The following is a 12675-nucleotide window of genomic DNA, read 5'->3' as shown; positions in this document are numbered from 1 at the left end:
CTCTGAAACATAAAGCTCTCTCTCTGTAGGGATCCTTTCTGTAATGATGTCACACTCTTAGAATAACAGTTTGAGACAGTCATGGACAAAAACAACAATTCTGAGTGGCCGTTCCTTGACACATTAAGGATTATGTTTCAGACATTACAGCCTGTTTCAATGCTGAACCCTTAATAAATCTACTGGAGACATGACAAAGATGTTTTGTTCTGATTCCTCCTCAAAAACTCCACAAAAACAGATTTTTAAAAAATGGCATCCCTCTTTTAAAGGAAGGGTCTGTAGCAGCTTGTAAACTCAACAAACTCCAAACTGGACCCCTCCTCCTGGGCTCATCGCCCCCAGAAGCTCCGCCCCCTGCAGGACGTAGTGTGTACGTTTACTGCTTGTTCTTACACTGCAAGCTAACGCACGCTAGCACAAGCTAACCGCCGGTGTTTGTCACCTTCCTGTCCAATAAAAAACAGGCTCGCATAGCTCTTCATCCCAAGCCGCTCCTTAAAGCCTGGCTCACACTGAACGAGTGAAATCGGGACGGAGCGTTGACAATTGTTAATAAAGTTTCATTTGAAAAAAACGGACGACGGTTGGTGAAAGAGAAGGAAGTGGAAGTTGTTGTAGGACATAGAAAAGTTGATACAATCGTAGATATGAAGGGACGATGGAGCAGCTTCACTTTAGGAGAAGTCTGTATTTTATTTTGAAGGAGAAAAGCTGCTGACACCATCTTTAAGGTTTTACTGGAATTATCCACGTGCAGCCACTTGTTTAAAACAGACCCAGAGCTCGCTGCAGGGATTATAAATCTCTTCTGGCCTGGGAACGCCTCAGGATCCCCCAGGAGGAGCAGCCTTCTGGCCCGGGCGAGTGGAAGATAATGAACGGATCTCTTTTTAATTTCAACAGGATCAAAAGTACAGCTCAGATATCTCAATGTGATTTGTGATGGATTTGAAAAAGCTGACATCATAAAACTCAGAAATTAACTGGGCCTTATTTTTTGTAGACTCATTTTTGTTCAGAGTCCTATCTTCAGTTTGTTTACATCGCCCGGCCGGCCGGCTGACTCCTCCCCTCGTGTATAAAATTTGTTTAATTGAGGGACTAGAGAAAAGAAGAATAACATACTGTACTCACTGCTTAACTGTGTTTCTAGATCACGCTCATTTCAGGTAAATTTACATGCAGTGTGACGATACGAGCATAATAAAGATCACTAGCATTAGCATGCTAACACAACAATGCAGCGCCAGTTGTTTTGGTTTCATGTTGGTGCTCAAGGGCGACATCTGCTGGATCAAAAAATCACATATAAAGACTTTAAAGTAGAATTCTTATTGATTTCGTAAGTTTTCTTAATTTCTTTATTTTCTAATCAGAAACTGAAAATCTGTTATTAAAACATCAGAGCTTTTCTTTCTTTCTTTTCTGCAGTGGAACTAAAACCTGTTTTTGTTTTGTTATGGACGTACGTTTGTCTGCTGCATTCAAGCTAAATGGATATGAGAAGTTAAAGAAACATTTTATTCTCAGGTTTGTGATACGTCAGTTGTTGCAGGTTCAGCATAAAATCCGGTGTATAAGACGCACTTTTCATATCTTTATTCATCCACATTGTCTGTGTGCAGTGTGACATATAAACCAGTAAAAGAAGCTGAGACGTCATGAAGTTCAGTTTGAGTCCAGTGAGACTAAACTGTGGATCTTACTGAACCTGTACGGTTCATCGTGTCCCCATTACTTTCTCTAAATGTTCACCTGGGAGTTCTTCATGGCTCTGAAACCAGCAGAGGGAGGAGGTTGGGGGGGGGGGGGGGGGTCCTGGTCACACCCTCACTTTATATCTCAAACTACTTCCTGTTGTTTGTATTTTTATTAATCGCTGTCTCCTGATCATTTCCCCGACAGAAATAACCTCGTTCAACGAGGGCGTGAAGGCAATAGTGTGTGTGTGTGTGTGTGTGTGTGTGTGTGTTTGTGTGCTTGTGTGTTTGTGTGTTTGTGTCACATTCCTGCGGCCCAGAGTCATCAGTCATCTGCTATACACACACACACATACACCTCACAAAGAGTTGACACAATACTCATTAACTCTGCTTTCAACACTGGTCACCACACACACACACACACACACACACACACACACACACACACACACACACACACACACACACACACACACACACTGTTAGATGACAGAGGTCAGTGTGTGTACCTTCATACTTGTAAACAGGACATTATGGGGACCGGACCGCCTTAAGGGAACATTATTTTAGTCTTCATGGTGTGGACATTAAATTCAATCTGTCGTGTTTGTCTGAATTTATTGGCACGTTTCCCAAAGATTAGAGTTAAACTTCAGGAGGACTCACAGCGGGGGACCACCTGGGTCTGTTGGGTTAGGGGAAATAAATTACATAAAAAGAATCACGCAGAAGCAGCAGAGTCCTCTATACGACGCTATAATGAGAATATGTGTGTTTGTATCAACGCTACGTGTAGCTGAAGAGAATCTCAAAGTGATCTAAAGAGTGGAGAAGAACAAACTGGAGAACAGGAAACATGCAGCAGCAGGTTGATTAGAGCACGGAGATGGTAGAGGTGGCGTGCAAACGGTCTATGGTCGTGCAGCGATCACAGGGAATAAAGGTCACCACCCCCTCCCACTGGCCCCTCCCACTGGCTCCAGGTGAATTCTCCTGATTATATCCTGCTGTGTTCTCACATCAGATCACTCTGACTTTCTGCAGAATAAAAGTACTGGAGGTCTGCCACAAGAAACTCAGGTGTGAAAGTGTCTGTTTCCTTTCAAACATGCAGCTCACCTGGAAAACTTCAGGAGTTTTGTGCAGGTGTGAAGTTTAAGATTATGTCCCTTTAAGGAGGTCCGGTCCCCATAATGTCAAAACAATTGTAAGTCCCCACAACGTCACATATACAGGTCTATATGTACACACACTGACCTCTGCCACCTTCTCTGAGTCACTACAAACTGCATGAATTTTAAACATCAAGAGACAAAGAAGAGCACAGGTGGCCTAGCGGTGACCCAAGCAAAGAGACCGTCATCCTACACACGTGTGTCCCTGGTTCAAGTCCGACCTGTCTCCTGTCCTGCATGTCCTCACTCCGACCTAAATCAATCTCTTCTTAAAAACAAAACAAGGGAGAGAACATGTGTGTGTGTGTGTGTGTGTGTGTGTGTGTGTGTTATCTCGAGTATTAATCAGAGAGGACGTCTTCATTCAGGTCTCTGTACCGTGGAGAGAAATCTGATATATTTATCTCACTGCAATCTTTCCCTCCTTCTGTCTGATCCCAGAATGCTTCTCCATGAGGGCTGTTACATAACACACACACACACACACACACACACACACACACACACACACACACACATCCTACATGTCTGCTCAGTGTCGTTCATCTGTCCACTCAATCAACCTGAAAAGTCTCCACAGTTTCCCAGCACTCCCCGACCTTCTTTCAGACTCTCATCCTGAAGCTCTGCAGGAGCATTCAGCTCGATGTTAGTGTGTTATAAGAGTCAAGGTCAAAGCCATTACACTGACTTGAAATCAATCCAGGTGATGCTTCATTCTGTCTCGATGACTCTACATTAAAGATGCTGACAGATGAAATCGTCTCTGAGGCTTCACAGTGAAAACACAACATGGAGATTTGTGTTGAAACGACTGTTCAAAGGGAATGTTGCACAGCTGAGTCAGCAGATGCAGATATTTATAAAAAGAGAGTTTCTTGTTTCTTCAGGTCAGTGGGTCAAAGAAAGAGAAGTTGGTACAGTCAGACCCGCCCAAAGAGATTAGCTGAGCCCCTGAGTGAACGCGCCCTCTGCATTAGCGACAGCGCTAGCAGCTCCTCCGCCGCAGTCTGACTGAAAAAACTGTATTAAGTTATTGTAGCCTCGGGTTCAAATGCCCTGTCCTGCCATCCTTTTTTTCATGCAGGTCCGGGTGTGGGTATGCAAAGTCCGACATCACCGGTCTAACTTTTAAGGTCATTTGGCACGCCCAAAACGTTCACATCCCACACACAGGGGTTGACCATTTTGAGAAAGGGAAAGGGCGGGACCGTTACATTTTGAAATAGGCAACTAGGTTAAAGTTCAGAATCTGACCTCAGTCTTTGCTGCATGTCATCTCCTTCTCTCTCCTCCCACCATGTTCTGTCTCTCCTCAGCTGTCAGAGCCATCAAAGACAAAAGTCTTAAAAAACTAAAAAAAAACTTTTAAAGAAGACATATCACCCCCTCCTCCACCTTTTCAAACAGTCCCCTCCTCCACCTTTTCAAACAGTCCCCTCCTCCACCTTTTCAAACAGTCCCCTCCTCCATCTTTTCAAACAGTCCCCTCCTCCACCTTTTCAAACAGTCCCCTCCTCCACCTTTTCAAACAGTCCCCTCCTCCATCTTTTCAAACAGTCCTCTCCTCCACCTTTTCAAACAGTCCCCTCCTCCACCTTTTCAAACAGTCCCCTCCTCCACCTTTTCAAACAGTCCCCTCCTCCACCTTTTCAAACAGTGCCCCTGTGGTCTAAATGAAACATCTGTGCTTTGGTCAAAATATAACATGAATCAAGCACCAGAGGAGGTTTGTGACCCTGTATAAACCAGCTCTCTCAGAACGCTCCGTTTTGGTGTGTGTGTCTCTTTAAATGTAATGACCCCCCCCCCCCCCCCCCGAGTTTTCCCCGTAAACATCACTCCTCTGTAGAGAGAATAAAAATGGCCGACCTGCGTTAAAGTTTAGTTCTAGTCTGGGGGTGGAGTCTATGGGTGGAGATACCAGGGGAGGGGAGGGGATTTGTTTTCCCAGAATCCCACTGTGACATCACAAGGAGAGCACATTAGAAACAGAGCATTTTTCTCTGTGTTGTAAGACTTATGCAGACCACAAACAAAGGACTGGATGGTTTATTTCACATGTTGTGGGTCAGTAGACTCTCAGGTTACCCAGGTATATGTTTTTAGAAGAGGATTTATCAGAATATGTCTCCTTCGGTAACTTCAGGCTCTGATTGAAGTTTCATTTTCCTGTCGCTGGTTTCTGAAAGTTTCTTGGAGATCAGAGAAACGAAACCCAAAACTGTGAATGTGTAGGAAAAGAGAAATCATCACTGGGTAAATCTTCTTCTTTGAAACATTGCTGATGTTTACTCTGCTTGTTCCTCAATCCACTTCTGTCTTTCTTTTCTTTCAACACAGTTCTTCTCTCATGTTTTCAGTTCATCTTTATTTATTTTAAGTTACATTGTTTTTGTCTCTGAACCTCTCTGTCACCGTCTTAACTTCACAGCAGAATCTGTTTTAAATCAGTCTAAATCTCCTTTCACTATTCCTGATGTCCAGTTTCGATTCCTTGCTCCAAGCTGATTAACTGTCACGTCTTTGATTGATGTTCAATTCTAAGTTTTCTTTTTAGTTGAGCTCAACATAAATAATAATAATTTAAAAAAATACATTCATTTAGATTTTCATGATTTAGAGACTCAACAAAGATAACTGTTGATCTCTTTGTGTGGTTCGATCTGATTGTGATCATTTCCTCTGTGACGATGAACGCTTACGTCCATCATTTCGATCTCCTCGACCTGGCGCTTTGCATTGTGGGAACAGTACACGAGGGAGACTGGTCTGATGCAGACTGCAAAATGTTTTCAGAATCAGAACAACATCCGGGTTGCAAAAACTGAGGATCTCAAATTTGTTTGCATACTGAGTACTGCATGTTGGCCAAATGAGTAAAAACTACTAGAATAGTAGGCAGTAAAGTACAGTAAAGTGCTGTAAAGTGTGGTAAAGTGCTGTAAAGTACAGTAAAGTGCTGTAAAGTGCAGTGAAGTACAGTAAAGTGCTGTAAAGTGCAGTAAAGTGCTGTAAAGTGCAGTGAAGTACAGTAAAGTGCTGTAAAGTACAGTAAAGTGCTGTAAAGTGCAGTGAAGTACAGTAAAGTGCTGTAAAGTGCAGTAAAGTGCTGTAAAGTACAGTAAAGTACAGTAAAGTGCTGTAAAGTGCAGTGAAGTACAGTAAAGTGCTGTAAAGTACAGTAAAGTGCTGTAAAGTGCAGTGAAGTACAGTAAAGTGCTGTAAAGTGCAGTAAAGTGCTGTAAAGTACAGTAAAGTACAGGAAAGTGCTGTAAAGTGCAGTAAAGTGCTGTAAAGTACAGTAAAGTACAGTAAAGTGCAGTAAAGTGCTGTAAAGTGCAGTAAAGTACAGTAAAGTGCTGTAAAGTGCAGTAAAGTGCAGTGAAGTACAGTAAAGTGCTGTAAAGTGCAGTAAAGTGCTGTAAAGTACAGTAAAGTACAGTAAAGTGCTGTAAAGTGCAGTAAAGTGCTGTAAAGTACAGTAAAGTACAGGAAAGTGCTGTAAAGTGCAGTAAAGTGCTGTAAAGTACAGTAAAGTACAGTAAAGTGCAGTAAAGTGCTGTAAAGTGCAGTAAAGTACAGTAAAGTGCTGTAAAGTGCAGTAAAGTGCTGTAAAGTACAGTAAAGTGCAGTAAAGTGCTGTAAAGTGCAGTAAAGTACAGTAAAGTGCTGTAAAGTGCTGTAAAGTGCAGTAAAGTGCTGTAAAGTGCTGTAAAGTACAGTAAAGTTACAATTCACTCAGCAGACGCTTTTATCCAAAGCGACGTACATCAGAGAGTAAGAACTAATCCATTCATACACCTCCACTGACGCAGAGGGAGCAATGTGGGGTTAAGTGTCTTGCCCAAGGACACATAGGGCATGTTGCCCAGCTGGGGATCGAACCTTCGACCTTCCGGTTGAGAGGCGCCGCCCCCAAAAAAAGGTGATGTAAAGTAAGGCAGTAAAGTACAGTAAAGTGCTGTAAAATAAGGCAGTAAGGTGCTGTAAAGTGCTGTAAAGTAAGGCAGTAAAGTACAGTAAAGTGCTGTAAAATAAGGCAGTAAAGTGCTGTAAAGTGCTGTAAAGTAAGGCAGTAAAGTACAGTAAAGTGCTGTAAAGTAAGGCAGTAAAGTGCTGTAAAGTGCTGTAAAGTAAGGCAGTAAAGTACAGTAAAGTGCTGTAAAATAAGGCAGTAAAGTGTTTACGTTCATGTAGGAAAGCTCAGAGAAGTTCATTCCATAAGTGCACAGAAACACAGCTCAGTCACAGAAACACAGATCAGTCACAGAAACACAGAAACACAGCTCAGTCATAGAAACACAGCTCAGTCACAGAAACACAGAAACACAGCTCAGTCACAGAAACACAGAAACACAGCTCAGTCACAGAAACACAGCTCAGTCACAGAAACACAGCTCAGTCATAGAAACACAGAAACACAGCTCAGTCATAGAAACACAGAAACACAGCTCAGTCACAGAAACACAGCTCAGTCATAGAAACACAGCTCAGTCATAGAAACACAGCTCAGTCACAGAAACACAGCTCAGTCACAGAAACACAGCTCAGTCATAGAAACACAGCTCAGTCATAGAAACACAGAAACACAGCTCAGTCACAGATCAGTCATAGAAACATAGAAACACAGCTCAGTCATAGAAACACAGCTCAGTCATAGAAACACAGCTCAGTCACAGAAACACAGCTCAGTCATAGAAACACAGCTCAGTCATAGAAACACAGAAACACAGCTCAGTCATAGAAACACAGCTCAGTCACAGAAACACAGCTCAGTCATAGAAACACAGCTCAGTCACAGAAACACAGAAACACAGCTCAGTCATAGAAACACAGCTCAGTCACAGAAACACAGAAACACAGCTCAGTCACAGAAACACAGAAACACAGCTCAGTCATAGAAACACAGAAACACAGCTCAGTCATAGAAACACAGAAACACAGCTCAGTCATAGAAACACAGCTCAGTCATAGAAACACAGAACCACAGCTCAGTCATAGAAACACAGAAACACAGCTCAGTCATAGAAACACAGATCAGTCATAGAAACACAGAAACACAGCTCAGTCATAGAAACACAGAAACACAGCTCAGTCATAGAAACACAGAAACACAGCTCAGTCATAGAAACACAGAAACACAGCTCAGTCACAGAAACACAGCTCAGTCAGAGAAACACAGCTCAGTCATAGAAACACAGCTCAGTCATAGAAACACAGAAACACAGCTCAGTCATAGAAACACAGAAACGCAGCTCAGTCACAGAAACACAGCTCAGTCAGAGAAACACAGCTCAGTCATAGAAACACAGCTCAGTCATAGAAACACAGCTCAGTCACAGAAACACAGCTCAGTCAGAGAAACACAGCTCAGTCATAGAAACACAGCTCAGTCATAGAAACACAGCTCAGTCACAGAAACACAGAAACACAGCTCAGTCATAGAAACACAGCTCAGTCACAGAAACACAGAAACACAGCTCACTCACAGAAACACAGAAACACAGCTCAGTCATAGAAACACAGAAACACAGCTCAGTCATAGAAACACAGAAACACAGCTCAGTCATAGAAACACAGCTCAGTCATAGAAACAGAGAAACACAGCTCAGTCATAGAAACACAGCTCAGTCATAGAAACACAGAAACACAGATCAGTCACAGAAACACAGCTCAGTCATAGAAACACAGAAACACAGATCAGTCACAGAAACACAGCTCAGTCACAGAAACACAGCTCAGTCACAGATCAGTCACAGAAACACAGCTCAGTCATAGAAACACAGCTCAGTCATACAAACACAGAAACACAGCTCAGTCACAGAAACACAGCTCAGTCACAGAAACACAGCTCAGTCACAGATCAGTCACAGAAACACAGAAACACAGCTCAGTCATAGAAACACAGAAACACAGATCAGTCACAGAAACACAGCTCAGTCACAGAAACACAGCTCAGTCACAGATCAGTCATAGAAACATAGAAACACAGCTCAGTCATAGAAACACAGCTCAGTCATAGAAACACAGCTCAGTCACAGAAACACAGCTCAGTCACAGAAACACAGCTCAGTCATAGAAACACAGCTCAGTCATAGAAACACAGAAACACAGCTCAGTCATAGAAACACAGAAACACAGCTCAGTCACAGAAACACAGCTCAGTCACAGAAACACAGCTCAGTCACAGATCAGTCATAGAAACACAGAAACACAGATCAGTCACAGAAACACAGCTCAGTCACAGAAACACAGCTCAGTCACAGATCAGTCATAGAAACATAGAAACACAGCTCAGTCATAGAAACACAGCTCAGTCATAGAAACACAGCTCAGTCATAGAAACACAGCTCAGTCACAGAAACACAGCTCAGTCACAGAAACACAGCTCAGTCACAGAAACACAGCTCAGTCATAGAAACACAGAAACACAGCTCAGTCATAGAAACACAGAAACACAGCTCAGTCATAGAAACACAGCTCAGTCATAGAAACACAGAAACACAGCTCAGTCATAGAAACACAGAAACACAGCTCAGTCATAGAAACACAGCTCAGTCATAGAAACACAGCTCAGTCACAGAAACACAGCTCAGTCACAGAAACACAGAAACACAGCTCAGTCATAGAAACACAGAAACACAGCTCAGTCACAGAAACACAGCTCAGTCATAGAAACACAGAAACACAGCTCAGTCATAGAAACACAGAAACACAGCTCAGTCATAGAAACACAGCTCAGTCATAGAAACACAGAAACACAGCTCAGTCATAGAAACACAGAAACACAGCTCAGTCATAGAAACACAGCTCAGTCATAGAAACACAGAAACACAGCTCAGTCATAGAAACACAGAAACACAGCTCAGTCACAGAAACACAGCTCAGTCATAGAAACACAGAAACACAGCTCAGTCATAGAAACACAGAAACACAGCTCAGTCATAGAAACACAGCTCAGTCATAGAAACACAGAAACACAGCTCAGTCATAGAAACACAGAAACACAGCTCAGTCACAGAAACACAGCTCAGTCACAGAAACACAGCTCAGTCACAGAAACACAGCTCAGTCACAGAAACACAGAAACACAGCTCAGTCATAGAAACACAGAAACACAGCTCAGTCATAGAAACACAGCTCAGTCATAGAAACACAGAAACACAGCTCAGTCATAGAAACACAGAAACACAGCTCAGTCACAGAAACACAGCTCAGTCATAGAAACACAGAAACACAGCTCAGTCATAGAAACACAGAAACACAGCTCAGTCACAGAAACACAGCTCAGTCAGAGAAACACAGCTCAGTCATAGAAACACAGCTCAGTCATAGAAACACAGAAACACAGCTCAGTCATAGAAACATAGAAACACAGCTCAGTCACAGAAACACAGCTCAGTCACAGAAACACAGCTCAGTCACAGATCAGTCATAGAAACATAGAAACACAGCTCAGTCATAGAAACACAGCTCAGTCATAGAAACACAGCTCAGTCACAGAAACACAGCTCAGTCACAGAAACACAGCTCAGTCATAGAAACACAGCTCAGTCACAGAAACACAGCTCAGTCATAGAAACACAGAAACACAGCTCAGTCACAGAAACACAGCTCAGTCACAGAAACACAGCTCAGTCATAGAAACACAGAAACACAGAAACACAGCTCAGTCATAGAAACACAGAAACACAGCTCAGTCACAGAAACACAGCTCAGTCACAGAAACACAGCTCAGTCACAGATCAGTCATAGAAACATAGAAACACAGCTCAGTCATAGAAACACAGCTCAGTCATAGAAACACAGCTCAGTCATAGAAACACAGAAACACAGCTCAGTCATAGAAACACAGCTCAGTCATAGAAACACAGCTCAGTCACAGAAACACAGCTCAGTCACAGAAACACAGCTCAGTCATAGAAACACAGCTCAGTCATAGAAACACAGCTCAGTCACAGAAACACAGCTCAGTCACAGAAACACAGCTCAGTCATAGAAACACAGCTCAGTCACAGAAACACAGCTCAGTCATAGAAACACAGCTCAGTCATAGAAACACAGAAACACAGCTCAGTCATAGAAACACAGCTCAGTCATAGAAACACAGCTCAGTCACAGAAACACAGCTCAGTCACAGAAACACAGCTCAGTCATAGAAACACAGCTCAGTCACAGAAACACAGCTCAGTCATAGAAACACAGCTCAGTCATAGAAACACAGCTCAGTCACAGAAACACAGCTCAGTCACAGAAACACAGCTCAGTCATAGAAACACAGAAACACAGCTCAGTCATAGAAACACAGAAACACAGCTCAGTCACAGAAACACAGTTCAGTCACAGAAACACAGCTCAGTCATAGAAACACAGAAACACAGAAACACAGCTCAGTCACAGAAACACAGCTCAGTCATAGAAACACAGCTCAGTCATAGAAACACAGCTCAGTCACAGAAACACAGAAACACAGCTCACTCACAGAAACACAGCTCAGTCACAGAAACACAGCTCAGTCATAGAAACACAGCTCAGTCATAGAAACACAGCTCAGTCACAGAAACACAGCTCAGTCATAGAAACACAGCTCAGTCACAGAAACACAGCTCAGTCATAGAAACACAGAAACACAGCTCAGTCACAGAAACACAGCTCAGTCATAGAAACACAGCTCAGTCATAGAAACACAGCTCAGTCACAGAAACACAGCTCAGTCACAGAAACACAGCTCAGTCATAGAAACACAGCTCAGTCATAGAAACACAGAAACACAGCTCAGTCACAGATCAGTCACAGAAACACAGCTCAGTCACAGAAACACAGCTCAGTCATAGAAACACAGAAACACAGCTCAGTCACAGATCAGTCACAGAAACACAGCTCAGTCACAGAAACACAGCTCAGTCACAGAAACACAGATCAGTCACAGAAACACAGCTCAGTCACAGAAACACAGCTCAGTCACAGATCAGTCACAGAAACACAGCTCAGTCACAGAAACACAGCTCAGTCATAGAAACACAGCTCAGTCATAGAAACACAGCTCAGTCACAGAAACAAAAGGCAGTAGACTTCATGATCATATTTGTCCCACAGATGAAGAGGAAGTCTGACTCCATTAATTACATAATGATCACTTCCTCCTGTTACTTTACAAACACTCCACTTAAAGATTTACGTCCTCAGGATCATTGTTCTCTCTTTACCTCATCGCTCTACAGCGTCGTATTCAGCTCCTGCATTTACAGCTCACACCAATAATATCAAGAGCAGATACTTCTAGTGGACACACTTTAATCCATGGCAGATGATGTTGCAGATTTACGGCCTGTTTACGTGAAGCTGCGATCGACCGCAACGATCCACAAACAACATCCAAATGTTCCAAATCATAAATAATAATACAGACACGCTCGTTCACACACAGATTAAATTAAGCAGCTCTTACCTTATTCTGCTTTTGTAAAGCTCAGTTATCATCCAGAAGTTCTCCTCAAGACTGTGACATCTCTGCCACAGTGTGTGTGTCTGTGTGTGTGTGTGTGTGTGTGTGTGTGTGTGTGTGTGTGTGTGTGTGTGTGTGTGTGTGTGTAGAGTCCAGATGTAGAGCTCTTTCCAGTAGTTCCAAAGTGTTCCTTATTGTTATTTTTTTTGGGTGTAATCTTTATATCACATACAGATGTTCTCCTGCTCCTGTCACATCTGTGTTCTGCTGCAGGTTCCTCCTCTCTGCTGGGTTCTCCTTGGTTCTGCTGGTTCTCCTTGGTTCTGCTGGTTCTGCTGAGTTCTGT

General features: G+C 42.9%; 1 protein-coding gene across 1 annotated transcript in view; it reads right to left on the bottom strand.

Moving 5' to 3' along the window:
* The window catches only part of exoc3l2b (exocyst complex component 3-like 2b), a 61251-nt gene extending 48872 nt beyond the window's left edge, over positions 1-12379 (bottom strand). The window contains exon 1 of the mRNA XM_061045796.1: positions 12333-12379. Within this exon, the coding sequence (XP_060901779.1) occupies positions 12333-12364 (32 nt within the window). The 5' untranslated portion in view covers positions 12365-12379. The remainder of the gene's footprint in view (positions 1-12332) is intronic.
* Positions 12380-12675: the final 296 nt, after the last annotated feature.

Source organism: Labrus mixtus, chromosome 9 (genome assembly GCF_963584025.1).
Source record: "Labrus mixtus chromosome 9, fLabMix1.1, whole genome shotgun sequence".
In the NCBI taxonomy this organism is placed as follows: domain Eukaryota; kingdom Metazoa; phylum Chordata; class Actinopteri; order Labriformes; family Labridae; genus Labrus; species Labrus mixtus.
This window is presented reverse-complemented; position numbering and strand designations above follow the sequence as displayed.